This window comes from Astatotilapia calliptera, chromosome 20, assembly GCF_900246225.1.
Source record: "Astatotilapia calliptera chromosome 20, fAstCal1.2, whole genome shotgun sequence".
In the NCBI taxonomy this organism is placed as follows: domain Eukaryota; kingdom Metazoa; phylum Chordata; class Actinopteri; order Cichliformes; family Cichlidae; genus Astatotilapia; species Astatotilapia calliptera.
The window spans coordinates 30,179,021-30,197,869 of record NC_039321.1 but is presented as its reverse complement, the minus strand read 5'-3'; the positions used below and the strand labels follow the sequence as shown (position 1 = coordinate 30,197,869).

Here is an 18,849-nt window from a genome sequence, read left to right as displayed (position 1 = left end):
AATGTGGCAAAGTCGGATGTTACTGTAAGTTTGTCATGATAATGAACAACTTGTCTCTAACACACTTCTGAGTTTTTTCTCCCAGACATTACTCAGCTCACCTGTCGCCATGACAACCACCCCACCAGTGACAGCATAAGCAAAGCCTGGGTGTGGCCCTGACAACTAAGATTGTCATCTAGCAAAACACAGTCTTGGTTAACAAGGGGTCATTTTATATTTGCAGTGAAGACACTTAATTGCTCATTTATGGACGAGCAGTGGGGGGGCTTTGGTTTCACGCAGAACTCCCCAGCACTTTAAAAAAAATCCTGGTGTCAATTTTTTTTTTCAAATGGTAGTTTTACCTGATCAGGTTATCAAATAAAACTTCAACTAATGTCCCTCCCACTTTCTTTTTTGGCTCAAATACTTTGGAAGCTTATTTTAGTGGGTTACCGTTTTCCTCATGAATACATTCACATTCATTCAATACGAGCACATGACACACACTGCAAGAATTTACTGCAATTGCACTGTACAACTGAAGGGCGTGGTGGGAAAATGTTACCTGCAGAAACTTCGCCATAACAATCCGGTTATGCAGCGAGCATGTGCTCATATTATTACTCCCCCACCCCCCACTCCCTTTCCGTCCCTGTAGTTTTTCCATTATCTTAGAAGTTTGCTTCTGGGTATCTCTTTATTGACTCTTCCTTCTTATCCTTTCCCAATTATTTTTGCAGTGTTTTTTTTAAATGGTGCAATTAAATAAAACATTATTACTGAAAAAAATCAAAGTTTAGCCCCACAACACCACCCTGTTTGTTTATTTATTCATATGCTCCTCATTATCACTGACCAACACTTATTATTATTATTATTATTATTACTAACATCTGCACTACCACATGAAAAGCTATTAAAGAAGAAAAAGCCCTGCATGTGACTACACAAAGCAATGCCCTTTTCAGATAATTGATAATTTATTGCATAAATTGCACAAAATGTGTTAAAATTTACAATTACATGTGTGGACTCGAAAAGGTTTGTGTTTGTTACGATTCTATCGTGTTTTGTATGCAGAAAAGCCTGTTAATCTGAGAATAGCTATAACTATCAGATATAGTCCAGTAAAGAGGGTTTTCATCTGAAATGCAGTGCATCCAAATGTATGACAGCTGTAATATTTGCAATCCGTTTGATTTGAACTTCGAAACAGGAATATTTCATTTTTGCCTCCACCAAAGAGGTTATGTTTTCAGTACTGTTTGCATGCATGCACGTCAATCTCAAGTTTTAGTATGCTGATTCTGATTATTACTTTCTGATAAAACTTCATGGGGATGTCGTGTTAACCATCTGCTGAAATTTGGCTTATGTCCTGGTCAGCTTGATTTATTGATCGAAAACTTACAAAAAGCCTTATAACGTAGAAACTGTGACTCTGTGTGGTTTGGATTTTTAGCATACAAAGTACCATTTAAAGATATAAAATAATGGCACATTTGACCTCTGACCTGTGTGTGTGTGTGTGTGTGTGTGTGTGTGTGTGTGTGTGTGTGTGTGTGTGTGTGTGTGTGTGTGTGTGTGTGTGTGTGTGTGTGTGTGTGTGTGTGTGTGAGTGATTGAGAGTGAGAGAGAGAAAACTACTTAATAAAAACTGTTTAAACCTGATAGTTGTTACTAAACATTTAAACGAATTATGCTACACAATGAAATTAAATAATACTCAAAATGATGTCAAGTGTATTTATAAAGCCTTTAACAGGGCAACAAAATTCTGCACTTTTTTTTATTGAACTAAAAACATGTTGAAGTACGTTTAAAAGCGACGTTGCTGTCTTGGAGGAGGTTTGCTGTCATCAGACATGGAGAAAAATGAAAAACGTTTTAGGATGAAACACTAATGTTCTCGTGCTGGTGGAGACCGGCCGGACTCTCACGTCTCAGCCTGGTTATAAGCATTTCTTTTTCCAACAGGGTTTATCATAGTTCCTTGACACGATGCAAGACAGACAACATTTCCTCGAGTGGCAGTTGCAACGCTAAACAGGCTGAACATGCTCCTGTACGGTTGTTTGTTTGGTTTTTAATTCTCTATTTTCAATTTTAAGAAGAGCAACATTAGCGCCCCCCCCTCACCCCCCCGCACGTATACCGAGTACTGCGCAGTGGAACTCCTGCCTTTCTCGGCTCCTCCTTGCACACCACACCTTTCTGTGAACTCTCCCGGCCGGGCGCGGTTCCCAGGGTGGAGTTATACCGCCACTGCTCCGAGAACAACTACAACCAATCTGTATACTTAGCGCGGCCGTTACAGCTGTCGGTGCACTTTTTATTTTCCCTCCGGGCCTGCGCTTCTCTGGAAGCCCGTTCTGTCGATCCGTTCACAAGAGGGGCGCTGAGTTGGGAAGATGATGGCTCCGGAGCCGCTGCGATCAGCGACAACCATCCGGGTCGCGGAGGATACTTCGCTCGCGCTGCCCTCCGACAACAAGTTGCGGTCGGGACAGCAGCGCGTGCTGGACCAGGTCCACAGCATTAAGAGGAGCAAGTCCAAACACGGCAAGAGTGTCAGAGCTCCTTCTCCTACAAGTATGGAAATAAGTTTCTACAACTATAATAAAACAAAAAAACAAAACCCAACGTGTCTGTGGGGCTCGTAAACTGAGCGTTGTGTTACCTGAGTAAGATGCGTCACACAACTTCCATTGAAGTAGCACCGCTTAACGGGCTCGACGTGCTTTTTTTAAATGTGCCACGTTATCCTTTCCTTTTTATTTCTTTCCTTATTTTTGTATAACTTCACAGGCGCATCTAAGTTGTAGGTTGGAAAGTAGGTGGTTCAAATATGTTTCGAGGCTTTTTGGTATCAAAGTGACAGTTTTGTTTAAAAAAAGAAAAGAAAAAAGACCCGCTGTGTGACACTAGCAGGTTCCAGCAGGCGTGAGAAAGGCGTAACGACGATTGTTGACGTAAGAATTTCTTCTGAAAATGGGTTGAAACTGCGCTGTAGGAAGATTTTACCCTTTAACAAACACTCGATTGTAAATGGGGAGAAATCAAAGCCGGAGTTGCGGACGCACCTCCGGCTATCAGGTTGCCTTCTTCAGTGTGCAGCTGCTTTGTAATGTTTGAGTTACTTCTAGGATCTTAATTACCTTCAGTTGTTGTTTGCTGTTATCTAAAAGGACTTGTTCACTTGTAGCCTCCGTGTGACACTCAGTGATTGTGTGTGTGTGTGTGTGTGTGTGTGTGTGTGTGTGTGGGGGGGGGGGGTTCAAGTTTCTGCTTTTTGTCATCATTCATACATACATACATACAAATTATTATTATTTTGTAAAAGTGTGTGTGTCTCATATCTTTCTTTTTTTAAACAGGTCCACCTCTGCCGTCTTTCACAAAACAAACAGATTTCGCCTCGTTCAGATATTCTCCATCCAAAGCAAATGGCACCTTCCGCAGCAAATCCACTATGTCTGCTGGCACCACGAAGGAGGTAATTACAGCAGCGCACAAACCTTTCCCAGCAACAGACTGCTTATGCTCAACATGTTTATTTTTGCTCGTTATGTTCACACAGAAACAAATTAATTTGGCTGCTTCCCTGTTAGCAAGGTGGCTGCCACAGCAGATGGATCTGCATATTTGATTGAGAGCTGATTTTATTTTATTTTTTTAAACCAGATGCTCTTCCTGTAAAACGTGTGTCTCTTTCACTAGAGATCTTTGCTTATCTTATCAGAGCCAATAATATGACTAAATCTGCATCATGTTAAAGACACTGCTGAATTCTTGCTGAACTAAATGCCTTTTGGTTTCCAGCTTCTTTAAACAGATATATGCAAGATTGTTTTTGGTTATCTTGTAATTCTCGACAAGAAAAGCAAAAAACAAAATAGATGCTTCCACAAATGTCTGCCCATTTCCAATGTGTGCGTTTACAAGTCGGGGTGTATTTGTGTGTGTGGCATTTCTGTGCCCCACCCTTCAAAACGAGGGGGTTTATGTTTTGAAACTCAACTGTGAGAAATTTAGGGTTGATGGAGCAATTGGATGCAATCTTAAATTCAAGGAGGATGCCTATTAGTCCATATGTTAGTGTTGACACCAAACGGGAAGGCTCGCTCAGTCACTGGTGATTTACGACATTGTTTTAGGAAATGATGATACTGGCTGACGACTCTGTAGCTACACGGGTCTCCTGGTGTTCATGCCTGAGGTCATCTCAATCCATACAATGTTCTCTTGTACCGAAAACCCTGAAAAAAATATGCACGTTTTCTGCTCGTTCGTTTTTCTTCTCACAAACCGGAGTGTATTTTTGCGCTGGTGTGAATCTGTTGTTTTTGAATGTTGTTCTGTGAGTCTTGCCAGGAGCAGTCGGGGTGAAACAACTCATTTACAATACCGAACTATTTGAAATTCCATAGCTAAGTGTAATGCTCATCGTTCTTGGTGTGTGTGTGTGTGTGTGTGTTTTAATATTTGTTTGCTGCGTGTTGTCCTGATTTGATCTGACAGTGAGTTGAGGAATGCGGCGAGAGTGTGGTGATGTGCTCTTGCTGATGAAGACTCATAATCATCACATCATGAAACACTTATGTCGCAAGGTCGTTTCCAAATAATCCACAGAACAAAAATAACACAAAGTTACTTAGTGAAGAAATTGTATCCAGCAGTTGGAATACAACGTGTTGTCTAGTGCAGCATTTACAAGCACTGCTTGAATGAGACGGCTTACGAATACAATTATTTATGTCTTTATAAAAAGAAAACCCAGAAGAAAGTATAACAAACTGAATTACTCACAGTTTTTGTGTTTGTGCGGTTCTCACATTTTTATTAGCTGAATTTGTCATCTATGGATTACCATATTATCACGAAACAGTCGTGCCCATTAAGTTGCAACCTTGCACGCAGTGGACGGACAGGCCACAAAGATATACCGTTAATGTCTTTGATGCAGATAACAACTTTTTTTCTGTATCTCGGGAGCCACCTCGGTCTCAGTTTGATGGGACTTGAACTGAGCTTTTACAGTTCTGTTGGTGGTTGTAGCCGCTTAGGAGCTCAATCTGCTCATTTTAAGGGCGCAGGTTCGATGCCTGGCTGCCCCAGTTTTTAGTCTGCGTGGGGTTCAGTGTTGTTTGGCAGTATGGTGAACCCAAAGTTGCTCTCTGATGTGTTCATCGGAGTATGAAAGTGTGTAAGTTTTAGATAGGTGTAGAATAAAGTCCTTGTATGAATGGGTGAAGGAGGTGTGTTATATAAAGCGCTTTGCGAGTAGAAAAGTCCTACATAAGAAGCAGCCCATTTACCCTTTTTTTTCCAGTTTCTTTGCTGTTTTTTTCCAGATAAGTTGGCTAACCTGTTATAACTCTGCACCACTCGACTATAATAATAATACCTGTGCTGTTTGATAGGGCTTCTTTCTGGCAACACCACATACAGTAAATCTGTGTTAATCCCAGGTATAATCTCTCCTCGTAACAGAAAACAATAAAGCCATTTTTTTATTAGTCTAGTGCCAGAATAGAAGCATTGTACTGTTTGTCTCTGTATTCTGGACGTGCTGAGTTTGCATTTGTCCACATTGTCCTGTGTATGAAAGGTTCTCGTGGCTCACTCAGGCTGTAGCTGCATGAAGGGAGCACTGTGAGAATAAACACACTATCTTCTCTTATCAAGTGTACTGTTGACATATCTTTCTTTCACCATGTTTTTACTGCCTGCTATCATGGCTGACGTATGGATGGTAACTCAGCAACCAGTCCAGTTAGGAACAGGAACGAGCTAAAGACCAATAAGAAAATTCATGTGTGTACCCGGAGCGCCTGCTCCACCTGTAGCAGGTCCTCCTTCATAATAAACTCTGCGATTGAAAAGAGTGAGCTGAGGCTGTTTGGTTTTGTGGTCGTGTAAAGGCGAGGTTTTTCATTTCCTCCTTTCTGTATTTTTTTTTCAAGCCAATAGGAGACGAGCATTTAATTTGGTGGATGACTAATCAGTGAAGCATTAGTGAGACATGTTGGGTCCTTACTTTATGGGAAAGCTTGTCAAGTGTGTTTTACATGTGAACAAACGCACACACTGTCGTGCCCATGCACACACTTCATAGATTTCATTTATTATCCTTTTAATTTTGCACTCTTAAATGATGCACAATTATGAGATTAAGCTGGCAATTACATCAAGATCGTGAATACAGGTTTAGCAGGTGCTCAGTCTCACTTGTGCACACAAAGCTCCTCTGTTTGCTCCAATGTATCATCAGTCTTAGAACAGAAATGGCTTGGGTTAGTCTCAAATGACGGATATTTTGTTACATTCGCACGTATGGTCGTTTGCTTTATTCTACAGGTTTCCTGAGTGTAAACCGAGAAAAGGGAGGATAGGAAGTGGCACGCAGGCTTTGTGTCAGTTGAAATTTTCCTGTTTTGGGTTTCCGGGGATCTTTGAAAACTGTTCTTGTGGGAAACCAGGTTACTTACCTTACAGAGAAGCCTTGAAGTTAAGATGTTGTGGAGTTTTGCAATGTGTCATTTGTATCTCTGTACTTTTGGAAAACCAACGATGCAAATGTTGCTTGGACAGTAAGTAAATCTCTCTCTTTTGACAATGCAGACGAGTCGTACTCTATCCACTAGAAATTCTGGAGGAAGATATATGAGTACCTCCGGTGTTTGGGAAGAGAATATCAGTGCCTCCACCTGGCCAAAGACTCCCAATGGGATAAAACCCAGTAAGAGTGACCCTGCCTTGGCTCCACCTTTTTCTCCTGCCACTGGACCTGGCATGGTGATCATTTTGTGTTTTACATTTTTTCTGTTCTGCGTAGTTCACATAGAAGTACCAACAAAATGTTCTAAACTATTTTTTGTTGCTTTCTAGAGAATAAAAGGACAGATGGCACAGGGCCAAAGCACCTTTCAAACTCGAACAAACAGACACAGTGTTTCATCAGTGACTAACGGTAATGCGATCACCAGCAGCCAGTCGCGCATAGTCCGGATGCCCTCCACCCAGTCTCAACATGAGGGCAAGATGGGTACCATCAAAATGGAGAGTAAATCAATGTAAGGTCACCTTTATTCTGGCATTAAAATGTAGCTTAATATATATTTTAAAACTTGAAATTAAATCCAGACTGTTTACTAAACTCAGAAGAGCGTATTTCTTTTCTAATTTCCTACCCTTGCCTACATTCCTGGGTGTGTTTCTCCAGGATGAACATTCCAGACCTGACCCTAAAGGAGGCTGTAGAGTTTTTGGGTAGCAGTGAGGAAAGTTACCAGCAGTGGGGAGCAACATTCATCCAACACACCACCTACACCGACGAGTCTGCCAAATCAGAGGTCCGAGCAGGCACACAGAAGATTACTGTACATGCTTATTGTGAAGAGAAACACACACTCTGTATAGTACAGAGTTATTATAGTTTTGTATTTTTAATTATTTAATTAATTAAATTAAAAAAGTAATTTAATTAATTATTTTAATTTCTAATTAGCTATTATTTTTATTATATCTTGACTTTCTGTTTTTAATTCAGTTTAGTTTTAGTTGGTTTTGAGAGTAATGAGGCTTTTTAAGAAAACAATTCACTTCAGTTTTTATTGGTTTGCATCATCAGGCCAGAAGTTATTAGAGAGAACATCCTGGTACTTTATTTACTTAAAAAAATATGATCCTCTCATGTTCCCATACGCAAAGCTTATGCACACGTGTGATGCACTTTAAATAAAAATGCATGAGCATCTATTAGTTTCTGAAAATAGGTGACTATAAGCAATGCTAATGCATGATTTGCATACTACTAATTAATAAGTAATGAGCTTGTAACTGCTTTTGCTTTCATATCACATCAAAAAATTCTCTCCACCTCTCCGCTTTGTATTTCTGTGTTGCAGGTTTTCCAACTCGGGGGCATTCCTACTCTGGTGGCCCTGCTGAGAAGCGGCAATCCTCAGGTGTGCCAGGTTGCTGCTGGAGCTCTGAGGAACCTGGTGTTCAAGAACCAAAATAACAAACTGGAGGTTCAGCGCTGTGGTGGTATAGCGAAGGCCCTTCAGCTGCTAAAGGAAACAGATTCTACTGAGACCCAGAAACAAATTACCGGTAGGAACTTTGACTGAGATAGAAGACACTGACATATCATATAGAAACAGAAATGAGGTAGTAGTGATTCCAGTAATAATACAGACAAATGCAAAAAAAAAAGAAAAAAAGAAGTGAAATAGAGCGAACCAATTTGATGATGGATGAAATGCCCAGAAAAACAAATGGACTGTCTGGCTTTAAACAAAACTAAACACCGGTTGCATGTATTCTCCTTTGGTTGCCATATTATAGGCCTGCTGTGGAACCTGTCCTCTGCCAACGAGCTGAAGGAAGAGCTTGCAGCTACAGCACTGCCCGCCCTGACTCAATGTGTGGTGGTGCCTTACACAAGCTTGTCAGACAGCGGTCCGAGTAGCTACATTGACCCCTCTGTCTTCAGCTCTGCCACAGGGTGCCTGCGGTAAGAATAAGTCTTTGTAATGACAGCGATCAGTCAGTTAATATCTTTTATACAGTGGCTATAAAAGGGATTTATATATGTTATACCATCTGTTTTCACTTAATTTAAGGGATCACGTATGTATATTTATATGTATGTACACGCTGCAATGATGATTTCATGGTGGTTGCAGGAACTTGAGCTCTGGTCGGGGTGGACAGAGGCAGGCAATGAGAAGCTGTCCTGGCCTTATCGACTCCCTCATGAGTTACATGAAGTCCTGTGTGGCAGAGCAAAACCCCGATGACTCGGTAACCACTTAAACACACAGTTAACTCTTTTATTACCAACAATTCAACCTTTTCCCATCAGTTACAAGTATTCATAACTTTTTCACTGGTAGTCTAATGATTCCCATATAACAGTACACAATCGGGCCGTGTGGCCAAAATGCAGAGTTTGTTTTGTCTGCTGTCGTCATCGCATCAGTAAAATCAGTAGAGCTGAAACAGTTCATTGATTTTTCAGAGACGTCAGTGACAGAAAGTTAACCAGTAACCGATTAATGATAATTTAGCAAATTGGTTATTAGTCTTTGTTGATATATTGATTATATTGTTTTTGTCATTGTAAACTGTCTTTCAGTTCTGCTTGTAGAGCTAATCGGTATTGAAGATAAGAGATAAGATAAGATAAGACTTTATTGATCCCACAACAGGGAAATTTTTGCATCACCTCAGCTCAGGTACAGATATCAGAAGAAAATACAAAAATACAAATAAGTGCAATCAATGAAAAAAAAGTAAGATAATACACTACATACAGCACACACAGTATGTGATTATGGATATGGTTGGAAATATGCAAGACATAAACTGTATAGCTTGACATAACTATTGTACCACTACTATTCCTATTTATAGATACACACACATGTACACACTAAATATACATATGTATACATATACATACATATATACCTGCACACGTCCATACACATGGAGGGTCCATTATGCATGAAGTGAAGTGGTGGATGTTCAGTGTCCAGTGACTTATGACATCGTGATTCAGGAGTTATGGAGTCTAACTGCTGTTGGGATGAATGATCTGTGAAAGCGCTCCTTCCTGCAGCGAGGGTGTTTCAGTCTCTGGCTAAAGGAGCTGCTCAGCCCACTCACAGACTCATGCAGTGGGTGATGTGGGTTGTTCATGATGGATGTCAGCTTTACTAACATCCTCCTCTCGCCAACCACCTCCACAGACTCCAGGGGACATCCCAGCACGGAGCTAGACCTCCGCACCTGTTTGTCAATCCTGCTCCTGTCCCTGTCCGTGCATCCACTCCCCCAGCAGGCCACTGCATAGAAAAGGGCAGATGCTACCACAGTGTTATAGTATGTCCTTAACAGAGTCCTACAGAATAAATAACAGAGTCCTGCAGACTCCGAAGGACCTCAGTCTCCTCAGCAGGTGGAGTCGACTCTGGCCCCTCTTATACAGGACATCTGTATTTGTAGTAGGGCTGCCACAAACGATTGTTTTGATAGTCGACTAGTCACCGATTATTTTTGCGATTAGTCGACTAATCAGATCATCATCCATTGGAGTAAAACGTACAGCTTATTGCACCAGCAGCATCTGCTCTTATATAACTATCATTAGCTTACAGCTTTATGTGTTTAAGGTCTGTGCTAACTAAAAATAAAGACAAGATGATAGTTTATTAAATTTTAATGAAATTTGCAGATTGTCTTGGTGAAGTTTAATAAACTCCTTGCTATCTAAAATATAACAGGACACCGGAGTAAATTCTCCAGCATCTCACACTTCTGATAATCAGCTGTCTGCTTGACGTTTATTCAGCTGTGTAAAAACTATAACTTTAATCTCAGACAAACCGATTTACTCAGGAACAAATAAAATACTAAAGAAAGCCAAACAATAACATTTGTAAGTTATCTAAGGCTACGTTCACACTGCAGGCGAAAGCGCATCAAATCCGATTTTTTGACCCTATGCGACCCATATCCGATCATGCTATGACAGTGTGAACGGCGCAAATCCGATATTTTCAAATCCGATCTGGGTCACTTTCGTATGTGGTACTGAATCCGATACATATCCGATGTTTTAGAAAGCGACTGCTGTTTGAACGGTCAAGTCGCATTAAATCCGCCTTTTACGTCACCGACACAAGACTGAAGCCAATTATCAGCGCCAGAGAAGCGCCCGAGAAGACATCGCGAACGCTTCCTGGCCATCCAGTGTAGATGTCAGTGAAACTGTTGGGAAGACAACGTAAACATTTTATTTGTACTGTATAATCTGCAGATTCTGACAGAAATCTACAGCTATCCTTTGAAGCACCGCTCCTCTCTTAAACGGCAATAAGGATCATTATTAGGTTATTTACATTATTATGTAAATAACAAAATAACTTAAAGCAAAAATTGGGAAACGTGAAGACCGAAGTCTTTATATTAAGGGCCATCAGTCAAACAATACTGTTGCTCTGGGTCTAAACAGAGCGCGTTGTGTGTGACGTCTTCTTTTGTGCATGCGCCGCTTTGAGCGTTCACACTAGAGAGCGTTTGCTGTCGCATTTTATTTGTAGTGTGAACGAGCAGACAAAAAAATCGGATTTGATCAAAAAATCGGAATTGAGCATTAAGACCTGCAGTGTGAACGTAGCCTAAGTGACTTATATATCATGTTTAACCTGAGTAGCGAAAGACGGTGGTGGGTTTGAAAACGATTTGCCCAGAGTCTAGTGATGGGTCGTTCGCGAACGAAGTGGCTCTTAGAGCCGGGTCTTTTACGTGAACGACGCGAGCCGGCTCCTTATCGCGAGCCGTCACGTGGGGTTTTTTTTTTTTCTTTCTCTCAGCCTCTCTCTCGCACTTTTTTCCCGCTTCACTCTGCACGCGGGCCTTGTGCTTTACGCTGGGCAGAGGGGGGAGGGGCGGTAGTTACACTCAGTAGCACAGGAACAGAGCCAGAGAGAGAGAAAGAGAGGCAGGGACAACAACATTAGAAAGGTATAGTAATCATCCACAACTATTTTCGGTTGCAGATGATAAAGGATTGAGAAAGTTTATTCATGCAGGTCCATATGACAGAGAATATGCATGTTCTTTTAGTTTTCATATTATAATTTATATTTAATTGTGTTGTGGTTTGCAGTGTTTTGTGTTCTTTTCACTTTAAATTTGTGAAAGGAAAAAGCTGAAAATTTAAATAGTTAAAACTTGAAATGTGAATAGTTGATTTTTGTATTATATGATTTATTTATTACATTTTATGTGGAGTGAATAAATAAAAGTATATTTACGGTGGCCCCTAGAGACAAAGCACATACAAACTTCAAATCACGTACGAACTCTGAAGCATGTACAAACTCCAAAACACGTAAAAACACGTAAAAACTCCAAAACACGTAAAAACACGTACAAACTCCGAAGCACGTAAAAACTCAGAAGCATATAAAAACTCAGAAGCACATAAAAACTCAAAACACGTACAAAAGACAACAGAAGTGCTCCAGGATGCTGGGCGCAGTGTTGAGCCTTTGTTATCTTGTGGCTACACAAGCCAGCAAGTACCAACGACCGGATTTGGTGTGTGGTAATAACAGGTAAATGAACTTTTTTTAAAATTATTTGAATATATATATGAGTGCCTGTGTATAAATACACAAACAATACACACATGCTTTCAATTGTGTAATTTAAGTGATCTAGTAGCTCTGCTTTGGAAGTTCAGTTCATGCTAGAAATGTGTTTTGGAGTTTGTACGTGTTTTGTCTCTAGGGGCCACCGCATATATTTATATATAAACATATATAAATAAAACCACTTGTTTTTACGTTAGTAATTCCTTTTGTGCATAATTTTATATTATTGTTAATAATAAATTAATTAAAGCAACAAAACAACCTGAAGAGCCGGCTCTTTTTAGTGAGCCGAACCGAAAGAGCCGGATCTCTAAAAAGAGCCAGAAATCCCATCACTACCAGAGTCCGGTGTTCTCACGGCTCTAGTTAGCCTAGCCCCCGGCTCGCTATGGAGCTAGTGGGTAACAGACGTCTCCGAAAACGTCGGAGCGCTTTTGAAAATATGCGGTGTCTTGATAAACTGAGCAGATATTTGAGGTTTACACAGCTACATTCTCGCCTGAAAATATGTTAAACGTTTATTTTGTGGCCCAGAAAGAATAATAAGAGTAATATTAAAACTAACTAGCTGCCGCCATTGTTGGAAACTGAGCTGGGCCGCGCTATGAATTCTGGGACACAGCTGCTTCTTCTTCTTCTTCTTCGGGGTTTAACGGCAGCTGGCATCCTTGTACATGCAGTGCTGCCATCTTCTGTTTCAGTCCGTTATTACACTCTTAAATCCTGCTACTTATTCCTGCATCTTTTGGGATCTTACAAAGCTTCAAACGACGCGTCGACTATTAAATCAGTCGTCGACGATTTTGATAGTCGACGTAATCGTGACTAGTCGACTAATCGTGGCAGCCCTAATTTGTAGTCCAGTCCAGTTTATTGTTGAGGTGAACACCCAGGTACTTATAAGAGTCCACTATCTCAGTGTCATCAGTGGCATCACCAGCCTCATAATCATTGGGCCCTTCTTTGTCTTTGTGGCTTTATTGTTTTTCTGGTTCACACCAGTTTGTGTGTTTAAATTGTGCGTGAGTGAGCAGTTTTCTGTTTTTGGAATCATATCTTGTGACGAATCCTTGTGTAGTCAAAGTTGTACAACATTTATCTTGCGTCTCCTACAGAATGTAGTCAGTCCAGATTCCAAATGTGTCTTTATGTTTGTTTTTTAAAAGCATACCCATGTGAATGTACATATGCTCACTAAATTACATGCTTATTATGAATCTGTGCGTACCTGTAATTTGTGGACGTTTCAGGTGTGGGTGTGTCCTTAATTCTATGTTTATGTTAATGCAGAGTTTACACAGACTTCATTTCATGAACTAAAGCATAATTAGTGAAAGTGCAGGCAGAGATTATCTCATCGCACAAAGAACATAGAGAAACATAGCGTTACCTTGAATAGAGCTTCCCATTTGATCCAGTTGTAAAACAGTGATCTCATAATAGTATATAAACACAGGTATGTAGTGTTTTTTGTGAAACATGCAAACAAAAAGCACTTTTATATTTACTATTAAGTATGAATTGATGACTGTTATTAGCTATTTTTTTCTACTGCAGTCTAAATATGTTGTCAGCAGACTGACTGTCTTTCTAGTGTCTGACACTAAAACCGTTGTCCAGTTCATCATCAGATAGGTCTGCTATGCTGTTTATGAGTCATAACAGACAAAAGTATGAAAATAAAACCTTTAATGTGAACTCTCTCCTGTTCTTTAGTCCTTGGAGAACTGTGCATGCATCCTCCATAACTTGTCCTACAAACTGGAGCAAGAGTCCCCCGTGAGTTTCATAAACTACAACCCAAGTAGAGATGCCCAACACGAGAAAAGCCCCACAATTGGATGCTTCAGCCCTAAGAGCAGCAAGGCCCAAAAGACGGTGGGCACTAAGCACAATGCCTGTAGACTATTTTGTTTGTTGGAGTCTTTCATTTAAACTTGCCTTCTCTGCTTCTCTCAGTTCTCCTTTGATACTGTGGATGCTAGCCCTCCATCAGGTGTTAAGTGGTTGTCCCATCCCAAAGCTATAGACACCTACCTGTCCCTCCTGGAATCGTCCGAGAACAAAGCCACTCTAGAGGCCTGCTGTGGTGCTCTGCAGAACCTCACTGCCAGCAAGGGAAACGTGAGTACGAAGAAGTTAATTATTAGGATTATGGTGTTACTCTGTAACTGGATTAGCTCAGGTTGATTTATGAAAGAGGAAAGATGTGAAAGTTTTGTGAGAAAGGGTGGAGTTGTCTTTGTATTTCAGGTTTGTAGATGAATTTCACTTGTTTTACAACACAAAACATCTACACGTTAGTTAACCGTGTAAGTCACAACATAATGTAATGAGCTATTGAGCACATTTATACATATATACATGCATGTTTCTCTGATTCTTTTAAAAGAAACTGTACATGCAACAAATGGCAAGTTGCCCTGTGTGACATTCATACTCCAATCGATATAATTCTTTAACTCTTTTGAAAAGTGTTTTCAAGCCTCTTCAGGCACCAGTTGTAAGGATCTGTTTTTCCCCTTTGTCCTGTGCAGAGCTCTAAACCGTCTTATCATTTTCTTTTCTGCTTCACAGTTTAAAGGTGAATCTTGTTCAACCTCTTGCAGTTATTCTCCCATATACAGCGATGTGTGGTTTTGTTGTGTTAGAAGTGAAGAAAGCTATATTCCAGTTATTAGTCACGATTAACTGGTGACAGCAGTGTTTAAACCAGCTGAAGCTGTTCTTAAACTTTCCTCTGCCAGCTCCTTAGTGCAGATTCTGTATAACGTATCAGTGTGGGAATATGTCTGGAGAGTTCACAGTGACTGGCGATCCAGCCTCCTCCACACTGGCCTTAACCAAACAGGATGTTTCCTTCAGAGGCAAAGGGCAGCTGAGGCCAGTGTCCCAAGCTGATTCTCCCAACACTGTCTAGAGTTCATGTGTGAAAATGGCACATGGTTACAGACACTACTAAACATTTTGAAGTGAAGAGAAGAGCCTGTTCTTTGACATAAATCTCATATTTCTAACCTCCTTAGACCTGAACTCTTCCACGGCAGCATTTTTAATTTCCCTTTGATATTTGGGCTGATTGGGACCTGATGAATATAAAAACAAAGAATTACCTGATTTTTTTATTTTTTTTTACCTTATTTTTGTTTCTAAGAAAAATCAGAGCCACATATGAGGATATTCATTTAAAATTTCGATAGAACAGTAGCAGCATAATGTCCTCGTAAGTGGATATCAGGCCCTTGTAGAGCGAAATTGCGTATTTTGGTCTAAATAACCCAAAATGTGACGTCCACATATGTGGAGGTTAAGAAAGTTTTCAGCAAATTGCCTTTTCCTTAATTCCGTTGTGGGTGTTGTTGATGTTTTTTCCCCTGTGTTAAATAAACACAAAAATTAAATAAATTCCTCTTTGTAACCATTTCAGGGGTCAGATGCTGTGAGCCAAATTTTGGTTAGTAAGTCCAGAGATCTGAGTCAATTTGGACCTCTGCTGAAGCCATCTAACCCGAAGCTTCAGAACACTGCCTTGTCCTTGTTGGGTAACATGTCTCGGACCGACAGTTTGCAAGGCACCATGGGTAAGAAGTAGGATAATGGTAGCGCACAAAAGACTTTGACTATCCAGTTTTCAGATATGCAAGTTTAGTCCACATACAATTGATTTGCTGTTTTCTTTTAGCAAAGCAGATCTTGCCTCAGCTCGTAGAACTCCTGCAGGGTGGGCCCAGTCAGTTGGGAAATTCTGACGAGTCTGTAGCAGCAGCTTGCAACACAGTGCTAAGACTGATGTCAGCAAACAGTGACACCAGCAAGAAGGTCATCAATAATGCCGTTATTCGGTCGCTATTTGACCTCAGTGAAGACAAGTGAGTGGTTTTTTTTAATATCATTTGCAGAGGTGGCAAGCTTCAGCGTGTTTCTATGACCGATGATGACTTCTTTTCTTTTTAGGAAACTTACCAAGGGAAGCAGCGCAGCCTCGCTGCTGCTGTACAGCATATGGCAAGACAAGAATTTGCAAAGCTCTATGAAAAAGGTAAATTAGAAAAGGGAGAAATGGCCTAATGGTACAGCTGAGGTGATGTTTCAGTGATGTGCTTATTGTCTTTACATTTCATGCTAGTTCATGCTCAAACTTCCTTGCTGGGAGGGCCCAGCTTTATTGGTGGACAAATGGATGGGTGTTTATCATGACTCCTCAGACTCTTCACTTTCCCTTCCCTTCTGCCACACCCAAAACATCAGTGAATAAAGAAACATTAGACTGGAATCCTGGTAGACTTGTTTTCAGTGCTCACGGTTTCATACGGGAGGAGTAATCCGTGGAAAATTGGGGCTGTCGCCCCCACAATAAATGCCTGAGGTGGAGGATCGAAGGAATATGAGACATTTTCTTTAGATTCATGCAGCTATGTTCACCTTATTAACACTATCTGCACCATTTCTGTCAAAGATTAATGCGTCACTAGTAAAGAAAAAAATGTGACAGATGAGTAGAAAACATTTTTCCCCTCGCCGCTCTAAGTTCAGAGGGCTTCACAATTATTGCAGGGGTGTGTTGCAAACACCACGCGTGTTTGCGGACTAGTGCATCTCTGCAACATCTTTAACTGATGGAATCTATTGAACCCACAGATGGGGTTGACCAAATCAGCCTTCATCAACGACAACATAACCCACGTGGTCTCGCAGCTCGAAGGACAGTGATCGGGCGGGATCGGCAGCAGTAACCGTAAATGGTACGATTCCAGTTTGAGTGGCTGTATTTGTTCACATTTTCAGACCAGTTGGGATCAAAGCAACATGAAATCTGAAGATGTCTTTTTTTCTCTTTGCCACTCGCTTTTCTTTCTTTTCATTTCCCCTGTGTGCTTGTGCCCGTGCTTGCAGATAGAAACCGACGTGTTCAGACACTGCTGTTGCCACACCCTTCCAACGAAGACAACAAAAAAAGAGAGAAAAATGATGCTTTTTATTAATACCATCTGGATAGAGCCTGACAATTGCTGTTCATTGATTGATGCTTTGTACATATTATAAAGGAAAGAGTGCTTTTAATTTTACAATTAATCCTGTGGTCTGTTTGGAAATGTTTGCCTGTATCTACGTAGGTAGGCTGAGAGTGCTTTAAGACGTGTGTGTAGTGTGTGCTGAAACTGGCTTGTTTTAGGTTGCAAGTCCCCGTACACCAGGCAGCCACCGTACACCAGGCAGCCACCGTACACCAGGCAGCCACCGTACACCAGGCAGCCACCGTACACCAGGCAGGCAGCCACCGTACACCAGGCAGCCACCGTACACCAGGCAGTGTGGATTGACAGTGTTACCTGCAGCAGAATGTTACTTGATTCCCATCACTGTCAAACGTGTCTGCACAACTACGACTACATAACTAAAAGTTATATGCAGAGAGAGGTCTGAGCAGCCAAATATGAAAGCTTTCTGACAAAAATCAAAGAAACAAATATGACTGTATTTGTGGTATAATTGCAGTATGTTGAGAAATATGATTCAAAGAAGGTTGTTTCTTTTAAAAGAATAATAATATATCACCACCACAGCCCCATTTCTTGATTTCCTTTAGTGAAGGTAATAGATTTTCATGTTGAATGCACTAAGAATACATAAAAAAGGTCCAAGCAAAGATTCACTTTAGCAGTACTTTGATTTTCAAGGTTAGCAAAGAAGCGCTATTTTTAATGTACAAATGCACTTTTATTTTTTATCAACATTCTGTCACCCTAAAGAGTCAAGCACTAGTTCAACATTTAAATGTGTTTACTTGCTTTCTTTGACATTAATATCATGCTTTTGTTTGTACATGAAATAGAAGCTACAACTGGCAGCTCGTTAGCCTAGCATGTAGACTGAAAACAAGCTCAGAGAATAACTCAGTAGTGTCTTCATTATTCATTAAACCACATAAAACAGAATTGTTGACAGTGGAGGTAAATTACCTTCTCTTGTTTCCAGGGTTTGTGCTAAACTAAGCTAACTGACTGCTGGCAGTAGCTTCATTATATACAGGACAAAGGTTATCTAACTTTTCAAGCAGCTATTAGCCGTGTATTCAGTTTTGGACTCTATCTTAGTACTGAGTGCTTGTCAATATTCACTTTTTTTAATGCTATATATATTTCTTTTTTAAGTATTGCTTTGTTTTCTTGTGGGGAACAGGGACATGGAAAGACTGGGATGTAGCACACAGCATCTAGCACCCATCACTTTGCCTCACTCATGAACTATGTGTAGAAATTTGAACCAGCAGTAAATTATCAGTCAGCACTGTCAGCAGTTAATTTGCTGGCTGACTCTGAGTGTTCTTTGACCAAATTCAGATAAATGTTGTGGAGACAATGAAGGGGTCGTGCCTTCTAACCAGCATTTTAATGAATTACGAACTGTGCACCAGTCGAGGGAAGAGGAGCTGCTTTTACAAGTGTGTCATGTTTAATAGTTGTTTTTATTAAAGCAGCTTACAAAGAGGTTATTTGCAGGATATCTGCCGTCATAACCGAACTGCCTGTTTATTGAACACAGATTTTAAATTTTTGTAAAACTGAAATGCTTTTGGAAAAACCACCATTACACGTCATAAAACATACCTGCCATGAAACACGGTGGCAGGCAGCTATGGGGCTTTCCCAGGGCCACAGGGTACAAGGCAGGGGGCTGTCTTTCTGCTTGG

The 18,849-nt window shown here is 40.6% G+C and overlaps 1 protein-coding gene across 1 annotated transcript; it reads left to right on the top strand.

The window, feature by feature from the left end:
• Positions 1-2,163: 2,163 nt before the first annotated feature.
• pkp1a (plakophilin 1a) lies at positions 2,164-17,389 on the top strand. The gene is made up of 15 exons (XM_026153387.1): positions 2,164-2,577; positions 3,363-3,481; positions 6,610-6,783; positions 6,877-7,061; positions 7,211-7,340; positions 7,896-8,103; positions 8,338-8,506; positions 8,679-8,796; positions 13,875-14,036; positions 14,118-14,282; positions 15,586-15,739; positions 15,841-16,027; positions 16,113-16,197; positions 16,797-16,900; positions 17,052-17,389. Exons 1-14 carry the CDS (start codon positions 2,397-2,399, stop codon positions 16,866-16,868), a joined length of 2,109 nt encoding a protein of 702 aa, XP_026009172.1. The 5' UTR covers positions 2,164-2,396; the 3' UTR covers positions 16,869-16,900; positions 17,052-17,389.
• The last annotated feature ends 1,460 nt before the right edge of the window (positions 17,390-18,849 follow it).